The 22,473-nt window shown below is 48.4% G+C and overlaps 1 protein-coding gene across 10 annotated transcripts; it reads right to left on the reverse strand.

Annotated features, from left to right (window-relative positions):
* Positions 1-312: 312 nt before the first annotated feature.
* Positions 313-21,343, reverse strand: PNLDC1 (PARN like ribonuclease domain containing exonuclease 1). Of its 10 annotated transcripts, XM_065543191.1 has the most exons (21): positions 21,254-21,343; positions 20,793-20,850; positions 20,443-20,516; positions 18,234-18,273; positions 17,454-17,577; positions 16,904-16,992; positions 15,459-15,559; positions 12,743-12,819; positions 12,402-12,545; positions 11,988-12,068; positions 11,453-11,522; positions 9,416-9,501; positions 7,435-7,490; positions 5,074-5,138; positions 4,555-4,608; positions 4,030-4,072; positions 3,199-3,312; positions 2,344-2,443; positions 1,877-2,052; positions 1,646-1,744; positions 313-563 (listed from the first exon to the last, which is right to left on the reverse strand). In XM_065543191.1, the coding sequence occupies exons 1-21, from the start codon at positions 21,327-21,329 to the stop codon at positions 500-502; spliced, it is 1,791 nt and encodes a 596-aa protein (XP_065399263.1). In that variant the 5' UTR covers positions 21,330-21,343; the 3' UTR covers positions 313-499. The 10 variants fall into 10 exon arrangements, with proteins under 10 accessions (XP_065399263.1, XP_073892894.1, XP_065399265.1 ...); XM_074036793.1 differs by lacking the exon at positions 11,988-12,068; XM_065543193.1 differs by lacking the exon at positions 3,199-3,312.
* Positions 21,344-22,473: the final 1,130 nt, after the last annotated feature.

Genomic DNA, 22,473 nt, shown 5'->3' on the forward strand with positions numbered 1-22,473 from the left:
TGCGGGTCACTGTTTCTAAATGCATGTAAACGTTTTACAGTTTATAACGCTTATCAAAAATGTCCCCACTGCACACGACTTTCCCTCTTCCAAGCTTCACCTCCTTCCTTTACTAAACTTAGGAAGGCCCATTTCTCAGAACTAAGTCAACAACAGCCAGTAATAAGCCATTAGTTTTTCTCCCAGAAATAATGTTGCCTTTTCTTCATCTCCTAGCACAATGACCTGCTTGTGAGACATGAGCTTAAATCCCAAGGTGCTGACCGCTCTGCCTGCATTTACAGAAAGAAAAGTTCTAGCCACACATACAGGTATGATACCCAACGGCTGATTTATCATTGAGAGTGCTGACAGAATTTCGTGTTCAGGACATAACAGAATTTCTAGAAACGACCAAACAGATCCATCTGCAAACAGAATCTGATTTACACAAACACACCCAGCACACCTTCCAGAGAGCACGGGGTCCTGAGGGTGGCCGCAGGAGGCCTCGCTGCGCTCAGGGACCAGATCTTCCGAAGATGAACGCGAGAAGGGCCCAGGCAGTCACTATGCCACAGACTCTGCAAGACAACGACACGTATCAGTGGCTGGGGCACCCAGCAGGGCCAAGAGGCACCGACGCAGGCTCGCCCCTCTTCCTTCCCAGCCCTGTGCACTCAGATGTTCTTCCTCTTCGTCACTCTCCCGGTGCCAACGCTGAACTTCTGCCTCTCGAGGTTAGGCTGGCTCTGGGATGCAAACCGCAGGTTGAAAGAAAAAGGGTTTGCAGTGGAGCTCAGTGTGTTTCTTCAGCAATGTTGTTTTCTAACGGATGTGGCCCCTAACCCACGAGCCAGAACCTCACCAAGTTCAACTGACAGCAACTCTGCCTTTCCAGTTGTTCAGGACCCGAACCCTGGATTCCCACTTGATCCTTCTCTGGTCTGTCGCTGACTCCACCCCGCTGCCCCCGGCTGCACTGAGCTGTGACCCAGCTGAAGCATCTCCTTCCTGACCGCTCTCACGGCGTTGCCTCTACGGTCTACCCCACACGGAAGACAACCTGAGTCGGGTCATCGACCTTCTTGCCGTAACTTCCGCAATTCCCTCTCTCCTGAGAGAAGCCCAGTCCTCCCTGGGTGGCCCCCACCTGGGGGGCCCCGGTTCCTTCTCCCGTGTTCCCTCCTTGCTGTTCTGCTCACAGCGGCCTCTCCCTGTGACTCTCCTGGCGCCTCCTGACTGGAAGGCCCCGCCCTGCTGTCCCCTCTGTCTGGCTCACTCCAAGTCTCTAATGGGGACCCCCATCAGCTCCTCTGAACTGCAGCCTGCCACCCACCCCTGACCCTTCTCTCATTTTTAATAAACACTTGTCACCCAATACGTTACAGGGTACACTTGTTTATCCTGTTTATCTCCCCCAGCACGTAAACTCCATGAGAGCGGGGATCTTCTGTTTCACTGACGAGACCCCAGAACTACGATGGTGCCCAGCACACCGGTGCTCCACAGACAAGCGGTGAGTATCACTGAATGACGCTCAGGGCACCACACTCGTCAACAACCCCCTTGGCAACACACACCAGTGAGCGAGCTGTGCTCGAGTCAGACCACGCTGGGATGCTGGGACCCCGGGACAGGCAGGCGGCCTCAGCCCAGCACTTACTGGAGCACGCAGTTGACGTCTGGGGAGTGCCTCCAGTAGCGGTACAGGGAGATGCACAGGGTCGGGTGGCCCCGGTACTCCTTCAGGACGTTCCGCGCGCTGCCAAAACAAGTTTGCCGTGGTCAGCCAGGCAACAGGATCACGCCGCCTGCTGTGATCAGGCGGGTGGAGTCAGAGACATACAGGGATGAATGCAGGAGGCATGGGGGACGCGGACTTAGAGGCACCTACTCCTTAAACTTATTGGTCAGGAGTAAGAACTGGCTTCTTGTGAGTCGCCTGACATCAAACTTGCAGAGATTCTGAAACTTATGGTAGACTTGCTGCTCGCTGACCCCGGGCCACCTTTTGATGCTGAGGATGAGGATGGGAGGTCGGATACTGGGATAATCTGGACCAGAAAAATTCTAGAAAACATGCAGAACACAAGAGATTTTCCACAGTGCTTCCTGACTTCTTATCCAGTCCGAAGATCTCAAGAGAAACTAGGAAAGGCTCTGCTTGGGGTGGGGAGGGGAAGAGAAGGGAGGATGAGTCCATGTTGGCCTTGGTGGAGAAACATGAGAGGAAAGGAAAAGCCAGCTCTTATTTCTTCAACCACTGAAATCCCTCTCACGAGTACCAGAGAGCACTGGCCGCTTCTCAGCGAAGGCTCTGAACTCTGAACAGGGCAAGGGGGCTAAATGAGACCAACTCACGATCTTTGGGACCCCCGCGCGGATGAGGTTCACTTGGTTCACGTAAGGAGCCAGCACGTCGAGGTACTGAGGAAAGGATGACTCGGGCACGGGGTCGATGCTGCAAGGACAGAAAACCCCAAAGCTGTTGGGCACATGGAAGTTCATCCATTTCCTCAGTCACAGCCAAGAATCCGGTGACAGAACAGGAGAAGGACACTGCCTCGGACGGCTCTCTGCCCCTCCCGCCCTCACAAGTCTTGGGGCTCTGGTTGGGTGCTTCCCCAGCTGGCCGACCTTAAAGCATTCTCAGTGGCCCACACGGAAACAGAGCTTCCGGACAGTCACCATCTGCTGGTGATGGCTTGGTGAGGGTCCCACTGCTGACAAACAGCAACAGGCTCAGAGAATCAGCGCGAGACCACGATTCAGAGAAAGCCCCATGCTGTCCCCACTTGGCATGACATCAACCTTGATTTCAAAAGGGCATCCCTCATCCCACAGCCTCCTCCCACTGCCAGCGCCCCCTCTGTCCAGGCAGCACACACACCCGAGCCCAGGCCCCAGCAAAACCACGGGCCACGCAGTGTCCAAGGAGCACACATACCCAAGCACAGGCCCCAGCAAAACCACGGGCCATGCAGTGTCCAGGGAGCACACACACCCGAGCCCAGGCCCCAGCAAAACCACAGGCCACACAGTGTCCAGGGAGCACACACACCCGAGCACAGGCCCCAGCAAAACCACGGGCCACACAGACAGGCAGGGAGGGCTTTTAGGCCACGGGGATTAAAAGAAATAGAAGATGTGTGACCCGGGGCACTGAGGTGCTCCACTACTGCCAGCGCCTTCCCTGTCCAGCACACACATACTCACCAGGGGCCCATAAACAGCCAAACCACAAGAAAGAGGGTGAGGCTGGCACATTTCTTATTTAAGAAATAAGCTTCCCATCCATGTGTCACAGAACGTTTGTATTTATAACATCCACTGCCAAAATGGACAAATATAGGCAAGACCCAAGTTAATAGATTATAATCCAAAAAGATGTTTCTACATCAATCCCAAAGCACACATTAGAATTCTGACTGGCTCCTTCACCTGGCCGGCTAAGTCCTACATAACAAATGTGCATGCCAAGGACGGTGCTGTAGCGTGTACACTGCAAATGTGTTTCTGGTGCCTATGTGCCCAGGGCTGCAGGCATCAAGGATGGTATTGCCATGGGGAAATGCACAGAAGATTCCAATGTGGGGTTCCATTCATCTCTCCCCAGCCTATGTGCCCCCCAACAATGGATATGTCATTCATTGACCTGAACACTTTCTCCTCGTACCTCATTGTTGCTTACGTGGCTATAAAAAAACAAGTCAGAAACAGATAAAGCACACACACCAGGCTGGGAAGGACTGAGACAGGTGTCAGAACCTAAGCCTAACCCCACTGCCTTGGCCTCCTGACATCTGTGGGGATGAGGGGCCACGACTCATAGAGGCAGGTGCAGGGGTGGTAGGAAGGGCTACTCCTGTGGCACAGGGCCATTTGTGGGCTGTTGCCCAGTCAGGGACAAGATTTCTATACCAGCGACACTTCACATTCTCCATTCTTTGGCAGGACCCTGGGACTGGGGAGGTGCTGGCTTCCAGCAAAGGCTCAATAAATCCTGACCACTGATTGAATAGCAGGATGAAAAGAAAGAACACTTACCCATGTATCTTCTGTAGAAGCAAGTGTGCCACTTTCAAAAGAACTAGGACGGAAAAAAGAAGTGCAACAGAGCTTATCAAAATGTGCATGCTCATGCTTTCTCTCATTATGTGCAAGCCAATCTGAAATAAACGCAGAATCTAGGGACAGCAGGGGCATAGTGCCAACAAAAAGTAAGTTTCCAGCTGGGTGTAGTGGCTCATGCCTGTAACCCCAGGACATTGGGAGGCCGAGGCAGGCAGATTGCTCAAACCTGGGAGTCTGAGACCAGCCTGGGCAGCATGGTGAAACCATCTCTACAAAAAATACAAAAATTAGCCAGGTGTAGTGGCATGCACCTGTAGTCCCAGCTACTCGGGAGGATCGCTTGAGCCCAGGAGGTAGAGGCTGCAGTGAGCCGAGATCCTCATCACAGAACTCTAGCCTGGGCAACAAAGTGAGACCGCCTCACAAAAAAAAAAAAAAAAAAAAAAAAAAAAAAAAAAAAGAAAGACAGTTTCCTTTTAAAGGAACCAGAATCCTTACCTGACCCACAGAGGAAGGCATCATACGCAGCTTCGTGGGGGCACTTTGTCTTAACTGAGGCATTTTCCACCAGGAGGAGAGAGAGTTGAGCAGTCATGAGAAACCCGCCCCATCCTAGCTCACTATCCACAGCAGCAGCAGCTCATACAACCTCCCCATGGTCCTGCACACCCTTCTGCGGGCCCACACACCAAATTCACCTTGGTCCTCCCCGTGGTGGAGAAAGCCCCAAGCTCAGAGTTGCCTTATAGACTAAAGACCATGTTAAGGAGGAAACGGACAACTCCCAGGGCTCTTGGATGCGTTCTGGGCTCGCTCATTTGGGGCAGGAGTTACGTGGAGTAAGCAAAGGAAAACCCCACACAAACCTCCCGCTCCATTGCTGTCCGGGCCGGGGATGGGGTGGGGGTGGGGGGCGAGGGGGTGGGTGGGGCGGGGGAACCAGGGTCAAGGACAAGCTCAGCTGAGCACCTCAGCACTCTGCCGACCGTGCAAGGAGTGTGGCTCATGGGAACGTACCGTATTTCTCACACCTGCTTGCGTGAACAATCTCTGGTCCAGAATTCTTGGTGGGATTCAAGTCACTATTAGAAAAGAAAAATAGAATAAAAAACAATTTGCTGAAAGTAATCCCTTGTTTTCTCCTCAGTCCCTTAAGTTAATATAAATTTTTTTAAATGTACTGGGGACATATCTTCAAGGTGCGCATCTAGGCATGGACAGGTAACGTCTTGGTAACTGGGCAACAGGACAGGGGAAAGAACAATGGTGCAGGAGGGGCATTTATCAAATGCTTCCCTTGAGCCCAGGCACCAAGACAGACAAGACACTGTCTCTGTCCTCCGGAGCTGTCCAGTGGCCTGTCCAGTGACAACTACAGAGACAATTACGCCTGCCTCTTGTAAACGCCAGGCCTGAGGTATGACAGCCATGCCAGGACCCTGCAGGCTTCTGGAAGCAGACAGCACTCATGGAGAGTCCCAAACCACAGGAACCAACGGGGTTCAAGGAATGGGAAGATGGCAGGCATTTCGAGCAGGCAAAGGCAGTGAGGAAAAGAAGGACGCCTGACCCCAGGAGCTCTGAGGTGAGAAGTGGGGCTGAAGCTTGTGTGTGAAGGGAGGGCCAGAGGGTAGGGAAGAGCCCCTACCACAGACAGGGACTTCAGAAGCCACAGAAAGACTCTGACCAGAAAAAAACAGCTCCTTCAAATTCACATTCTAGGTCATCATTCAAGAGTGGTGTGGGGTATGAAGAGGGCAGGCCACAAGGCTGGGACACCACTCCGGGGCTACTACCACAGTTCCATGGTTGGAATGAAAAGATAATAATCCTGAGAATGCAGAGAAAGGAGAGGTTTGAGAGATTTACAGGGTCCAGTCCATAAAACTCGACTCAATAGACGTGAGCAACTCAGCTCTGTGACCCCTTCTAGGTCTTGGCTCCGGGACCTGGGTGAATGGAGATGGCGTATGACAAGCAAACCTTCATTTCACTGGTTTTCAATAAGATGTTCTGGAACCTCATGTGCTTAGCCTCCCTGAGCCCTAATGTCCCCATCTGTCAAACAGGCATTGTCGCCGTGGGTGTGGCCTGAGCTGTCCGTTAGGATCGGGATAGTTGTCAACAGCGGTAGCTAAGATTCAACAGACCTGGACTCCATGCCAGGGGCTAAGTCCTTCCACATCTACGAACTCATTTAATCCTCATGACAACCTTGGAGTGACACACGATTTTCTCATCTCACAGATGGTTAAACTGAGGCACAGAGAGATTGAGTAATTCTCTCAAGGTCACTCACAAAACCAGTGAGTGGCAAAGCTGTGATTTAAACCTAGGAAGTCTGGAATCAGAGCCTGTGCATTTACAACAAAACTCCCTCTGCCCTTCACCCTCTCATGCACACACAGCCCCCAGTATCACGCCTGGTACCATCAAGACTTCCAAGTTTCCAGGCACTGGAGTGTGCCTGAGGGACAGACAGGAGTGTCAGGTTGAAGATGCCTGTAAGTCATGCAGGGTGGGAACATCAACAAGACACTGTAAACGCAGCATCCTAGATGCTGAGGTCTGGACTGCAGCCACACACAGGTGCTGGGAGTTGAAGCCCAGCGGGTGGACGAGGCCACACGGGAGCCTGGGAATGAGCAGGAAGAGGGCTGAGGAGGGGCCCTTGAGGGAAAACTTAGGAGACAGGTAGAGAACACGAACCACAAGGAATGGGTTTTAAAAAATCGCACACGCACATCCAGAACAGGGTGCCACCCCTGTTCCAAACGCCTCTTGTGCCGCGTCCTGCTGAGTGGGGACAGACCCGTGGCTCTGGGTGCCCCTGCAGAGAGCAGAAGTGAAGGAGACAAGGCCCTGCCTGCCACAGGCTGTGGGGAAGAAGAGCACGAAGAGTTCAAGGCATTTTGTTGTTAAGTTAGGAGAACACTTGTTGATGTGGAAGGAAATGAGAGGGAGACAAAAAGAGGTGGAGACACCCCAGGAAGGGGCAGGTAGGGGTGGGGAGCCACCCAGCAAGGGTGAAGGTGACGAGTAGGTGGCAGCTCCTCCTGCCTGGCCTCAGACAGGGAAGGTGCCCCACTTGCTGGTGACAGGGGCGAGACAATGAAACAGGGGCGCGTACAACTGTTTGAGAGGCAGGGGTTGAGAGATTTCCTGTCTCTGGCTTCTCTCTCTTTGGAAACTGAGGCAAGAGGGTCATCGGAGGAAGAGGGCCACGAAGCAGGAGGAGCTGGAGGAGACCAAGTCCCAAGCAGGCATCACTGTGAAGGGTGAGCATGCCTAGAGAGCCCAAAGCCCTGCGGGGCACAGGGAGGCCGCCACAGCTGCAGACCCTGCTCCAGCAGCAGCTCCAGGAATGGCCGTCCTCACCTGTTCAGGACTTCATAGACTTCGGAAAGATTCGACACCCTCGGGAAATTCATCTCCTACAATGATGGAAAACAAACCAGAGGAAAACATCTGCGCTTTTGTTATTCTCTATTTCAGGCAGGACCAAATGGTCATTAAAACAGCCTGGAAAATGCTCGCTCCTACAACCTCCTCTTTCTCTTCAAATAGTGCAACTATCCTTATTCCTTAGTTAAGAGGTCAGGGTACCCCAGTATCCCTGGGTTTCCTAGAAGGGCTCCCAAAAACCCAGGCTAGGAAAAAACTCTACACACACCATCTCCCTCAGAAGATGTGTTCAAGAGATTATCTATAAACAAAGGAAAGCAAGGCACTAGGACAAAGGCCAGGGACATACATGTAGAATACAGTCATTCTAAGGCCTCGAGGGCCTAGGGGCAATGCCTAGTTACTAAACCCTAAAAGTTCATAGTAGCTGGAAATATGCCAAGTACAAATAACAGCAGCCTCTGGGCAGACACAGACCACAAACCCCACTCCCATCTGTGTGGCTCCCTTCCTGGATAATTCACTCTAAGGGATCACCCTAAGGCTTCACAACATTGATCTGATGCTCCCTTCTCTGTTCCTCAGTTGTTGTTTTTTTTTCCCCCTTGAAACAGGGTCTCCCTGTTGCCCAGGCTGGAGCACAGTGGTGCAATCTCAGCTCACTGCAACCTCCGCCTCCCGGGCTTTAAGCGATCCTCCCACTTACGCCTCCCAAGTAGCCAGGACTACAGGCGTGCACCGACATGCCCCGCTAATTTTTGTACTTTTTGTAGAGATGGAGTTTCATCCACATTGCTCAGACTGGTCTCAAAACTCCTGGGCTCAAGCCACTCACCCACCTCCGCCTCCCAAAATGCTGGGATTACAGGTGTGAGCCACTGTGCCTGGCTATTCTGTTCCATTTCTAAGCAGTATGTAAACCAGTTGGGTCTCTCTTCTCTACACATGGTGCATAGCCTCGACCCCACAACAGAATCACCGGGGGAGCTTTAGAAATATCACCTGGCCTCACTCTAGGTCAGACAAGAAGCTGCCAGTGCAGCCTGGCCATCAGCATTTTCAACTTCCCACGTGATTCTAACATGTCGTTGGGGCTGAGAACCCGTGGCTGGGGGGCTCAAGAAAGAAGAGCTTTTCTCAAGATTCTTCAGGAGGGAACCTCCTCCCCCTGTGCTCTGTACACATGTTGCAAATATTCCCAAGGCATGCATCAGGTTCTAAAATAAGTTGTTCTGTTGTCTGATCTAAACACAGAAACTCTATACAAATAAGTCAAAATGTTTCCACATTCCACAAAATGTTTCCACTGGAATGAGAGGAAGGGAATAAAAGTCATACATAAGCTAATACAATGACCCACAGGTGCCAAAATACAAAAGGCAACTGATACTGGTTTGAAGACAGAAAAGCATCAAGGAACAACTTTAAAAAACACAAGTGGCTGGCCGGGCGCAGTGGCTCACCCCTGTAATCCCAGCACTGTGAGAGGCCAGGCGCGGTGGCTCACCCCTGTAATCCCAGCACTGTGGGAGGCTGGGCGTGGTGGCTCACCCCTGTAATCCCTGCACTGTGGGAGGCCAAGGCGGGCAGATCATGAGGTCAGGAGATCGAGACCATCCTGGCTAACACGGTGAAACCCCGTCTTTACTAAAAATACAAAAAATTAGCAGGGCATGGTGGTGCGCACCTGTAATCCCAGCTACTCAGGAGGCTGAGGCAGGAGAATCGCTTGAACAAGGGAGGCGGAGGTTGCAGTGAGCCAAGATCGCACCATTGCACTCCAGCCTGGGTGACAGAGAAAGACTCCCTCTCAAAAAAAAAAAAAAAAAAAAAAACCAAAAAAACCAGGAAACAAAATAAAACAAAAACAAGAAAAAAAAAACCCAAAAGAGAAAGCCAAGTGTCACTGGTATGGAAAAAACAGTCCTTAACCCGAAGCAATTCTATTCATTACCTTCCAGATATCCTTTGTTACATTCTTGGTATCAATGAGAACAGGAAATAGGCTGTGGATATTCTGCTTAAATTGATCGTAGCTTTCTGAGGGGAAAAACCAGGTAGTCAACAGTGAATTTGTTTGTTGGCAAAAATGGGAAGGAACGTCTTGAACCTAGCTTGCCACCGGCACTGATTAATAAAGCAAACTGAAACAAAACAGGAATTGAAAACACCATTAATCCTAGCCACTAAGGATTTCTAAACTCAGATCAACCTGCCATAACCACTTTTATAGTAAAGGCCGAATGGTTTTCTTTTAAATTCAGGATGCATTCTATTGCCAACCTTAGTTAACGTAGTTTGTGAAGTTCTAGCCGATGGGGTAAGACTTAAAAATAGAAGTATTATCAGAAAGACAGACATGAAATCCTTTATAAATAACTGCTCAGAGAAAAATCCAAGAAAAAAAATCAACTAAAAATTATAACTAGCAAAGTGTCCTGGTAAAAGAAAATTTATGTAAGAACTCAGTTGGTAAAATTATACCTGCATCTAAAGAGGGTTATTGCAAAACACACACTAAAAAACAAAACCCTGTGTTCTCTTCCCACTACTCTCCCATTTCCTACTCCCCAAAGGCAACCACTTGCCGTTCCTTTTTTTGGTATTTATTCTCATCTCTCTAGCACATGCGCGGTGCAGTGCTAGACACCTCACTCCTGACCTCCCACCAGCTGACAGGGTAATGACCCCTCTCATTCCACCTCCAACCACGTGCTCATCTCTGTCGCCCCCACGCACGTCATTCACAAAAGGCTCTGTGGTGGCTACAATGACTTCTCCTTTCTTGCACAGCTTTTGTTCTCCAGCGATTATTTTGTCGTACTTAGTTTTTTGGTGAATACATATTATTAATTTCACCACTAATTCTCCTCCAACTCTCTCAATATGCCTAAACTCAGGTGTTTTCTTGTTTCTTGGGGAAATGTCTCCTAAAACTTTCTTACCCCTTTTAATCTAGATTAGTGTTCTTTGTACATTAATCCATTTAATCTCACAACCACTCTGATATTGGCACTATTATCCCAATCTTACAATTAAGGTAATGTCAACTCGCTGGTGACTACACACGTCGTGAGTGTGGGACGGAGGAGATTACCAAGGTTCGAGTCCCCACTTTTACCCACTAGGCTGCACCACTGCGTGTCCAATAATGGAATCAACCATGGAAGAGCAGGGGACAGCCAGAAGACAGTGTCACATGACACTGAAGCAGCACTTATTAGGTTTTTCTTTTTCTTTATTTTTTGAGACGGAGTCTCGCTCTGTCACCCAGGCTGGAGTGCAGTGGCTGGATCTCGGCTCACTGCAAGCTCCGCCTCCCGGGTTCACGCCATTCTCCTGCCTCAGCCTCCCGAGTAGCTGGGACTACAGGCGCCTGCGCCCGGCTAGTTTTTGTATTTCTTGGTAGAGACGGGGTTTCACCGTGTTAGCCAGGATGGTCTCGATCTCCTGACCTCGTGATCCGCCCGTCTCGGCCTCCCAAAGTGCTGGGATTACAGGCTCGAGCCACCGCGCCCGGCCTATTAGGTTTCTAACAACATAAAATAATGCTTTGGGTAAGTGAAAAAAAGTCAAACAAAAATCAAATCTTTACATACATATTTACATTTTTACATATATTTACATATTTACAGTGTAATCAGATATGTAAAAAATTCAGGCTACTAGCTGATTAAAGGTGACTTCTGACTTCACACATTTCGGATTTTGTCAAGTTTTATACAGTAACTCTGAAGAGCTTCACTAATGGGGAGAGAGGTGTCAATTCAAATTGAATTTTTTTTCCCCTTGACAAAGTCTCTTGGTTTTCCACTCTGTGGAGACAGTAACAGATCAGAGTACAGGCCTCTGCCCGAACTCTCCGGAAACCTGCAGACACTGGGGAGGAATGTGCATTTTAGGGGCTGCCTCAGGAGTACGATCCTGGACCCGTCCCTCTGCCAGATGGCAAACTAGCATGAAGGAAGAGAAATGACAGGTTTGCCCCTACCTGGGAGGGGTCTGAAGAACTTCTCATGGAGGTGCAGCAGGTCCATCATCATATTATGTCCCACTAAGGGCTACTTGGGAGTAAATCAACAAGTGAGAGAAAATAAAAAATGTAATACAGACACTACAGACTAACAGTTTCTTGCAAAAGATGTAGCATTAGAACCCACTGCAATTCTGATCACTTGACAGTTCCATCCTAACCTTCCTTTGCCTCCATGAAAGGTAGTTCAACCGCTTAAACGCCAACAAAAAGAAAAAAGAAAATAATTCGCAAGTAGGAGGCACGTAAGGCAGGGTCTGCGCTGGAAATCTATACTGTGAGGCAGGCGCTTGCAGTTTCCCAAGTAGTTTTAGATCAGTTAGTACTGAAATTCCTGCGTTACGGAAAGGAGCAAAGAAGTAGTACTGTTTCTTACGGATACTCTTGCCCCAAATTAACCTATCATGATTTGGTGAAAGCAAGGTTAGATCCACGAAGCTAGTTATAAATGAGAAGGAAGGCCAGGTGCAGTGGCTCACGCCTGTAATCCCACCATTCTGGGAGGCCAACGCAGGTAGATTACTTGATCCCAGGGGTTCGAGACCACCCTGGGCAACACTGCAAGATTCCGTCTCTACAAAAAAAAACAAAAACAAAAACAGAACAAAAATTAGCCAGGTATAGTGGCATGTGCCTGTAGTCCCAGCTACTCGGGAAGCTGAGGTGTGAGTCTCACTTAAGCCTGGGAGCTCAAGGCTGCAGTGAGCCGTGTTCGTGCCACCGCACTCCGTCCTGCCTGGGTGACAGGCGAGACCCTGTCTGAAAGTAAAACGTGAAAAACATTAATGAGAAGGAATCACTTATCTTAAGGAATTTTATCTTGTTGTTGAAGGAGCTTTCAGTATCTCTGACCAGAAATACAAAAGATACTTGCCTTTAGGCCGAGAAGAGAGACATGTTTTCCTACCTTCTGGGCTTTCACCAGCATTTGGAAAAAGACAGAAAAACCCCTTGCAGAGAGAAGAATCTTTTCCTTCCAACAGCTCTCTCGGTCACAAGAGGTGTTCTGAAGATACCAGCGATGTTGTTTACTCACTTTCTTCACTACCACCTGAAAAGCAGGGACAAATGCCCTGAATCCTGGGTTACTGGGAATGAGGCCTAAAGAAACAGCTCTGCATCTCAAAACAAAAGGAAAGCGGGAAAAACTAACAGCGTGCAAGAGAAAAGCTTTTCAGAGGCCAGATTTGGCCAAATGAGAGAGAAACGATGGAGCCACTGACGCCCTGGTCTCAGGTGAAAACTCACCCCCTCATCTTTCAGCACCGTCCAGATGTCGGGGAGGGCCTGCCTCAGCACCAGTTGGACCTCAAAGGCCTGGAAGCCTGCAGCAGGGAAACACAGGGGCACACAGTACCTGGAACCTTATGGCATGTTCCCAAGAGAAGCCCCGGAGGAGCAGAAGCTAAGAGATGGAGAGGTCAGGTGGAAAGGCAGCTTGAAGGGTGTCTAAGCCCACGAGCCATGTGGCAGGGCCTGGCCTGTCATGACGGGATCTGGAGCAGCATTCTAAGAGTTTTTTATCTCAGGGCCACTCTTAAGTAGGGGATGCCACAGAGTCTGTGTTTATGTGAGTCACAGCTATTGATATTAAGCCTGTTAGAAATTAAAACTCTTACATTTAAAAAATGTTTTTTAAATAACAAAAACCCAGTATACAAGAACAAAAGTAACACTTATGAAAAATAACTATTTTCTAAAACAAAAACTTTAGAGAGAAAACTGACACTGTTTTACATTTTTGCAAATCTCTAACATTTGGCTGCAATGTGATCGTTGAAACAGAAGAAAATCCAGCCTCAAGGCTGGGCGTGGTGGCTCATGCCTGTAATCCCAGCACTTTCAGAGGCTAAGGAGGACAGATCACCTGAGGCAGGAGTTCGAGACCAACATGGCCAACGTGGTGAAACCCTGACTCTACTAAAAATACAAAAATTAGCCAGGCATGGTGGCGGGTGCCTGTAATCCCAGCACTCAGGAGGCTGAGGCAGGAGAATCCCTTGAACCTGGGAGGCGGAGGTTGCAGTGAGCCGAGATGGTGCCACTGCACTCCAGCTTGCGCAACAAGAGTGAGACTCCGTCTCAAAAAAAAAAAAAAAAAAAAAGAAAAAGAAAAAGAAAATCCAGCCTCAAGCAGATATGTAGGTGGAAAAAGGGAACAGAATTACCAGCCTTATTAAATGACTTTGGATATTCTTTAAAACTGTACCAAATTCAACAAGTGGTAGTTTCTTAAAGATTAATTGCAATGTGGAATCTGAAACCATCATTAAAGAGTTTTCTTGTACTGCTACATTACAATCCACTGGCCTATCTCATACCTAGAATAGATCTCTTATCCATGAGAAAAGATAGTGCACAATAGTAACATCATGTGCTAGTAGTTTGGAAAATACTGGTTGGCAGGGTTATGTAGGTCTCTCGAATGTTTGCACATGTTATTGTGTAATAATAGCTGGAACAACAGAAGACGCTGGAAAATATGATCACTGATCTCATCAGAAAGGCTGTGGCACTGGGAAGCTATCAAGCTTATGGAGGCACATGTAAATTCTTCAAAATTCCAGTTTTGGATTGAAAGCTGTGATTTTATCACTAGGAAATACTGCGAGTTATCTTCCTTGAAGTGACAGGCTTTTTTTTTTTTTTTTTCTTTGAAACAGAGTCTTGTTGTGTTGCTCAGGCTGGAGTGCAGTGGCATCATCTCGGCTAACTGCCTCGGCCTCCCAGAATGCTGGGATTACAAGCATGAGCCACTGTGCCCGGCCAACAAGCTTTTTTCATTGAGAAAATGATTATGAAACCTTCAAGTCTGAGCAACCAATCAGTTCTTTCCAGTAAAAATGATATTTCATGGGGCCGGGTGCGGTGACTCATGCCTGTTATCCCAGCACTTTGGGAGGATCATCTGAGGTCAAGAGTTCGAGACCAACCTGGCCACCATGGTTAAACCCCGTCTCTACTAAAAATGCAAAAATTAGCCGGGCATGGTGGCGGGCACCTGTAATCCCAGCCACTCAGGAGGCTGAGGCAGGAGAATCACTTGAACCTGGGAGGCGGAGGTTGCAGTGAGCCAGGATCGTGCCATTGCACTCTATTCTGGGCAACAAGAGCAAAACTATATCAAAAAAAAAAAAAAAAAAAAAAAGCAGCTAATTCAGCTCTCAACTCAAAAGACCGCATGCACAAGCACTTTTCCTTGACACAATCACTGTATTTTGGCACACAGCCAAGCAATGTTTTATGCATACTTATTTTTTACATACCTATATTGACATATAATATTTAAAAGATGAGTAATCAAAAGATTGAGATTTAATACAACCAAGAATATTACTTTTCCACTAAGGAGGCTGCTAGTAAGATTGGCTTTTCCGTTTTTAACTGAGAGTAAGTGGTAACGAAGAACATGGTATGATGCTCCTGCCTTAATTTGTGCTGAGGTGCCAACAGCTTTGTCCGACATTGCTTGGGCACCAAAATGGCACAATGACAATAGCAAGTACAGCTGAGGGATGCTTGGAAAACTGTTCTGACCTCATAGACCCATTGGAAAAGGTCCCAGAGACTCTAGGATCCACAGACCAGCCTCTGAGAGCTGCTAAGCTATGGCACATTCACTGTGGCTCCACACCACATGGTGGGGGAAAAGTTTAGAGATTAACAAAAGTCAAAATAATACAGGGTATGCAGGACTGAGATAAAAGGGATGGCTCAGGAATGGAACTTGACCTTCTCAGTCTTGAAACCCAAAGTACGTTGAAAGCCTTCAACATGTGAATGCAGGTCAGAGCTTTAACCACAAAGACTATGTATCTCCCGAACAAATGCTGGCTGGCATCAGACTCAGTCATGAGGCATTTGGGACCAGGATCCCAAGAAAGGGTGTGTTTCCCCCAACTCCTGGCAGGTGACAGTGACCTGTCCCAATGCTCCTGCGCTGGGAGGAACAGCCCCTGCCTACCAGCGATCCCAGGAAGAGTCATCCAGTCACCTTCCTTGGCCAGGTCCAGCCACCGTGTCACTTTGTCAATCACCGCCTTGATTTGGTCTTTATCTGGAGAGCTGAAAATGGGCGCATGAAAAGTGAAAATGTCAGAGAAAAACACATCAGAAACCCAAGACTATGTTAATATGAGAGCAGTTTCTGAGCCCTCTGGTTTTCATGTTGCAATCTACAAAGAAAATGAACCCAAAGAAGACGATTTCTTCTCTGATGCTCTTATGCAATAGGAAGCCAAACAATCAGAAGAATAGCCCACACCCTTCCATAGGATCCAGGCATATATTCAATCCCCTCCTGCTTCACTAGGATGTGTGGAGGAAAAGCTATTGGGATCCAGCCAATACCAAGCATTGCTATCAGGACCGTCTTCTTTATTCAGCTTTCAGGGGTGATAAAGTCCCTATCTGGGTCAATCAGGAAAAGACAAGGACTTTGGTAAACACATCGTCTCTTGCGTCAGACACAGAACCTAATGTCATTTTGAGATAAGGAAAAGGCTTTCTCTAACTCTTGACAATAAAAGAAGGTTAAAAATTCAACTTGTTTTTCCCTTACAAAAAGCTACATTTTTATATGAAAACCAGCAGGAAAAATACAAAGAGACAAAAATTCCTCCAACATAACAGAATTATCTGGAAGAGATCATCACTCATCTCATTTCAGTTGTTCATTTAATCTCCCCTTTCCTGATAAAGGCAAAGAGCTTCCACGCCTTGTTCAAACCCACACCTAGCTGACAGCACTTGGCTCCAGGTGAGGGTGCCAGCCCCAAGGCCCCTGGCCCGTCTACCCACAATGCTGTTGCTCTCACTGTGGTCACTCCTGACCCCAGCTCTACAGGAATACGAGGTTTCGGAGACTGGGCCGGCACAGATAGCCAAAGTAAAAAGGCAAAGTTCCCGGCCTCCGGCCTAGGGCAGCAGGGTCAGGCACGGTGGGGCAGACACAGCCTAACTAAGGCACACATCTGAAGTCAGTGCCCAGTATGACTGGTACAGTCAAGATTGCCCATGAGATATCCTTGAAAAATCCCTCAGAAGATCACGTGGGGGATCAACATAACATCTCACAGCAAGTCCAACAGAGCCATTTCTTCCCCTCTAGCACTGGAATGGAATTCTTGTTCCTTTGAGTTCCAGATTAGGAGTCAGTTTCTTTTTCAACACGGAAACTCACACTCGACGCAGTAAGAGGTTCATGAGGGAGTGGCACATGATGGAGACAGGTGAAAGCCGTTCTCAGCTCAGCCACACGGAGAGCAGCACCAGTCGCACTGGCGACTGAAGCCATCCCCGCCGGGTATGGATGGAGGTCGCCACATTCCTGGAAACAGCATGCCGCCCACGGGAAATGCAGACAACAGCAACAAGGAAACAAAAGGCACCTGGAGAAACAGGCCATACCTGCGGACTCTCCAGTTCCCAGTCAGGATATCGTGTCGAATTTTCTTCTCCTGTTCTTCATTCATATATGGGATTCCGTTTTTGAGAAACTTAAGACAGAAACAGAACAAGGAGACAAGTCAGAGGGATCCTCTGTGCCTGATCTCACGAGGACAGATAGAAAGGGGAAAGGAGACGGGCTGTATAGGCCAGTTAGTCTAGATCACTTTTAAGACATTCCCAAGCCGGGTGCGGTGGCTCATGCCTATAATCCCAGCACTTTGGGAGGCCGAGGCAGGTAGATTGCTTGATGTTAGGAGTTCAAGACCAGCCTGACCAACATGGGGAAACCCCGTCTCTACTAAAAATACAAAAAGAATTAGCTGGGCATGGTGGCGGATGCCTGTAATCCCAGCTACTCAGGAGGCTGAAGCAGGAAAATCACTTGAACCTGGGAGGTGAAGATTGTACCACTGCACTCCAGCCTGGACAACAGAGCAAGACTCTATCTCAAAAAACAAACAAACAAACAAACAAAAGACATTCCCGTTCCCCTCCTCCAATGCCATACCTTGTTATAGTTGAAGCCATACTGATTCAAAAACTGAACACTGGAAGCCTGGAAAGAGAATTCTGAGTCCAAAATCCCAAACGTTGTGGGGAAGAGAAAAAAGTTACACGAATGGGCTATATACCTATAATAAAAGAAACATACAGAAAAAAAGTCACAACCATCTAAAAAAACTCTGGTTCCCAGGGCAGGCTTCAGGGTGGGCGCTTTCTTTTAGGTAAGAAGAATCGGAGTGTGCCTGAGTGTCTGCTGTGTTTCAGGAGCTATGATTGGCACTGGGGGTGCTAAATGAAAAAGGCAGAGAGCCTGCCTTCAGGGCCAGGGCCTACCACAGAGACAGCCCCTCCACAAGTCGCCCAGGGATGCCAGGTTAGGGCATGCAGGCTGGCACCCTCAACTACTCATGGGGGGTGAGCAGACATCCTGATAGTTGGGGCATCCTTTCTGCCTACTGTGTCAGGCAGTTCAAACCTCCCTTTCATTATACAACACTGTGTCAGGTGCTTTTATTAATATAGGTGCATACTGGAAACGATAGAAATGGGGACAGGAGCACTTAAGGTACACAGCGAATCTGGCGCGAAAGGTACTACTTCCAGAGAGACGTCAAAGACAACATGGAATCCACAGAGGGCAGAGCGAGCGGAGAAACAGACCCAGGAGACAAGACAGAACATCCAGGGCAAAAGTGATCGGGGCACCTGAGGCCGAATTTGAAGGGGGCAGCTGTGGAATGTAAGTGGGCAAGCAACATCCTTTGCAGAAGCTCTTAATACATACTTGTTTGCTTCTCCTTCAATAGCGGAAAACACAGACAATCCTGAAAGAATGACCGTAGAGGGAATGAATGCCAAGGAAAAGCGCCCTGAATTTCACTACAAAGACAATACAATTCAAACGGTACTTTGGGCCCACAGATACTAGGTGGGCTCTACAACAGGATAACATCTTTAATGACAAACAAACAAGAAAAGACAGACTAGAAGCATGAGAAATGTCAAATTGTAATTCACACTGAATTTGCTAAAATCTAATCGTGGCCTGTTCTTCAAATACAGAAGTAAATATTAAAGTGACATTCTCATAGTTTTAAAACTAACCACAGAAAATACCAAAAACCATTAAGATGTATATATTTAACTCATTTAAAATGTCTATTCCTCCCCTCTCAAAGAAAACCATACGCAAAGTAAAAAAAGACTTCAGGCTGGGCACGGTGGTTCACGCCTGTAATCCTGACACTTTGGGAGACTAGGCAGGTGGATCACTTGAGGTCAGGAGTTCGAGACCAGCCTGACCAACATGGTGAAACCCTGTCTCTACTAAAAACACAAAAGTTAGCTAGGTGTGTTGGTGCACGCCTGTAATCCCAGCTACTCAGGAGGCTGAGGCAGGAGAATCGCTTGGGCCTGGGGGGTGGGGGTACTGCAGTGAGCCCAGATTGAGCTATTGCACTCCAGCCTGGGCAACAGAGCAAGACTCTGTCTTCTCCCACCACCCTCCAAAAAAGGACCTGAAATTTGGGTACAACAATGGAAACATAACTACAACTGTTTCCCATACTTCTCAAAGAGGTCTTATAATTAAAAACAAACGAACAACAACAACAAAAAACTATAACAGAATACTAGTAAAGGATCAGGATAGAGAAGAACACACACACACGTTCAGCATCGTTCATAGTAAAAGCAGGGGTTGGGCATGGCAGCTCTCCCAGCTACTTGAGAAACTGAGACTGGAGGATATCCAGAGCCCAAAAGTTTGAGCCCAGCCTGGGCAACATAGCAAAATCCCATGGTGCCAGGGGAGGGCACAGACAAACCCAGAAAAGTAAAATCTGACCCAGGGTCTGTTTCTGTAAATATAACAACATTTTACTGGAATGGAGCCATGCTCACTTGTTCATGTATTATCTACAGCTAATTTCACATTACAAAAGCAGGATTGAATAGTTGTAAAAGAAACCACAATATGCAACTGTTAACAGCTCTGTCTTGACCAGCCTGGCCAACAATGGTGAAACCCCACGGCTACTAAAAATACAAGAATTAGCTGGGCCTGGTGGCTGATGCCTGTAATCCCAGCTGCTCGGGAGGCTGAGCGGGAGAATTGCCTGAACCTGGGAGGTGGAGGTTGCAGTGAGTCCACATCACGCTACTGCACTCCAGCCTGGGCAACAGAGCGAGACTCCATCTCAGAAAATAAATAAATAAATCAACAAACAGACCTGTATGAGCTGATATAGAAAGATCTCCAAACCCCATCAAGGAAAAAAAAAAAGTTTCTGAAGCTGGGATGACCTTAAAAAAATTATTTTTGTGTGTAAATTTTCTTAAAAGAAAAAAATCACAGGCTACGTGTGGTTGCTCATGCTTATAATTCCACCACTTTGAGAGGCAGAGGCAGAAAGACTGCTTGAGCCCAGGAAGTCAAGACCAGCCTGGGCAACATGGCAAAAACCTACCTGAAAAATTTTAAAAATTAGCTGGGGGTGGTGGTGAGCCTGTAGTCTCAGTTTACTCAGGAGGCTGACATGCTAGGATCACTTGAGCCCAGGAGGTCTAGGCTGCAGTGAGCTGAGACCATGCTACTGCACTCCAGCCTTGGTGACAGAGCAAGACCCTGTCTCAAAAAAATAAAATAAAAATCGCACACACACAGTTTTACTTGAAAGAGTAACAGTGATTGTTCCTTAACACTGACTTATTTAAGCATGGAAACAATGCCGCTAAAGTTTGTTTGCTCCGAAGTGTTGATTCCATATGTATAAAATGGCCCAAAACATTCCATATGTATAAAATGGCCCAAAACAAAACAAGCATACAAAATGATACTCAATATCCTTGAAAAATCTCAGAGCTGTTTTTACAGTAGGAAACGCAAAGTCAATATATTCTTGAAAAATCTCAGAGCTGTTTTTACAGTAGGAAACACAAAGACAATAAAAATACCTTCTTGAAAAACTCTAACGGCTGGATATTAAACTCACCAATCTGACAGATTGTAAATTGCTGAACGCTCTGACGGGTCTTTAGGTACCACTCCGATGGCAAATCAAAAAGACTGTGAACAAACAGGCATCTCATTCCACGAGCAATGACATCCCATCCCGGCACTATGGCCTCCGCGGCAGGATCACCACTCAACCGGGGAGGATTTTTTCCTTGTTACAACAACTAGGGAACACTACTATCATTGAGTGGAAAAAGCAAGGTTCCCCAACACGTAGGAGCAAGCCACACAAAACGTCCTGCCCCCCAAATGCCAACAGGCTGCTGGCCAGAAACAATGCTGGTCTGGCCAGGATCTTATACAGAGGGGACACAGTTTTAGTTTTACCTGATCTGCTGGGGTCCAGACAGGTTGGATCGAAGGCCCGTGAACTCTATGTCCAGACCTGCCGGGAAGGCAAAAAATACCAGCTCTCGGGTGCAGAACATGGCCAGCACTCCACACACTGTAGATGTGCAGGCGGCCGAGGCACCTGGGCTCACCCCTGTGCTCAAGAAGCCAGGGGAGGTCAGGAAGGGAAAATGGAGGAACCGAGGCAAGGAGCAGCCAGGCACCCCCGCCCCGGGTTGCACTTGGGCGCACCGGGCTCTGGCCAAAAGACACGTGGGGCTCGGAGTGTACTTGCTGCTCAAAGTCCCACCGCCCCGGGGCTGGAGAAGGAAGCCCCCGTCCTTCCTGAGGCCCTCTCTGAGCCCCTGTGGCCTGGCAACCGTCCCGCCACCCCCTCCCCAAGCTCGCCCGGAGCAAGGGGCTCTGTCCGGCACAGCCGCGAATCCCAGGCACCTCACCCACGAAGTCCGCCTCCTGGACGAGCTCCTGCAGCAGAGGAAGGCTCTCCTCGAACTCGTCGGCGCCCAAGTCCATGGCCGCGCAGCTCTGCCGAGTCGCGCAGGGCTATCACGTGCTGCCCACGCGCTGCCGTCGCGCAGCCGGGTCTTAAAGGGCGCGCGCGTGGAAACCAGGCAGGCGCCTCCGCCCCACGTGCATAGCTTCCCGGTTTGCAGCTGGCGTCGCGCACACCTGCTTGCGGGTGTTTTAATTGTACGGTTTGCTACAGAGGTTTGATTGCAATTGCAATCAATGCCTGTTTACCTGGCTCCTCAGCAATTTCTTTGCAGCCCTTAACGTGAAAATGTCATTTACATGGACTTAGAATGTTAAGAGGCGTGGCAGGAGAGGAAGACAGAGTCCCCAGAAAGGGTGAAAGCAGAAAAGCGGAGCAGGAACAACCCCGAACGCAACTGCAACAGATTCTTTGCTGCAGCTCACGGTCTTCTAAATCACCTCTTCCCAACTTCTCCATCACTTCCAATATTAGTCTGTCCCCATTCCCTCTCCCACGCCCCTGGACATCTTTTTCCTCATTCTGCTGTCCACCTTACCACTGTCTTAACACCTGCAATCAAACTTTGCAAAGCCTCAAGAACTGCCCATTAAATTGAAGGAATCCTTGGTCCCCAGGGATTATCTCGTGCACTCACTCCTTGCAGAAATCCCTACCTACACCTTCACTTACATGTGAACTTAATTTTTACTTTTGTTACTGTTTCCAGTGCAACTAGTCTATGGTCTTCCTTACAGTGTCCTGCCTTGAATTCTTGGCTTCTATTATTTTGGAACTATGGTCCTCAAAGTGAGGTGCTCAAATCAATCTTTAAGGTTAGGGGAGAAAACATTACCATTATACTTTTTTATTTTTTCCTTTTGAGACAGTCTCCCTCTGTCACCCAGGCCGGAGTCCAGTGGTGCCATCTTGTCTCACTGCAACCTCCACCTCCTGAGTTCAAGCGATTCTTTCAGCTAAGCCTCCGGAACATCTGAGATTATAGGCATGCACCACCACGCCCAACTCATTTTTGTTTTTAGTAGAGATACGGTTAAACCATATTGGCCAGGCTGGTCTCGAACTCCTGGCCTCAAGTGATTCAACTGCCTCAGCCTCCTAAAGTGCTGGGATTACAGGTGTGAGGCACTGCATCCGATCTTCAGTTATACTTTTAAATGCCTC

The sequence above is a fragment of the Macaca fascicularis genome, chromosome 4 (assembly GCF_037993035.2).
Source record: "Macaca fascicularis isolate 582-1 chromosome 4, T2T-MFA8v1.1".
NCBI lineage: Eukaryota > Metazoa > Chordata > Mammalia > Primates > Cercopithecidae > Macaca > Macaca fascicularis.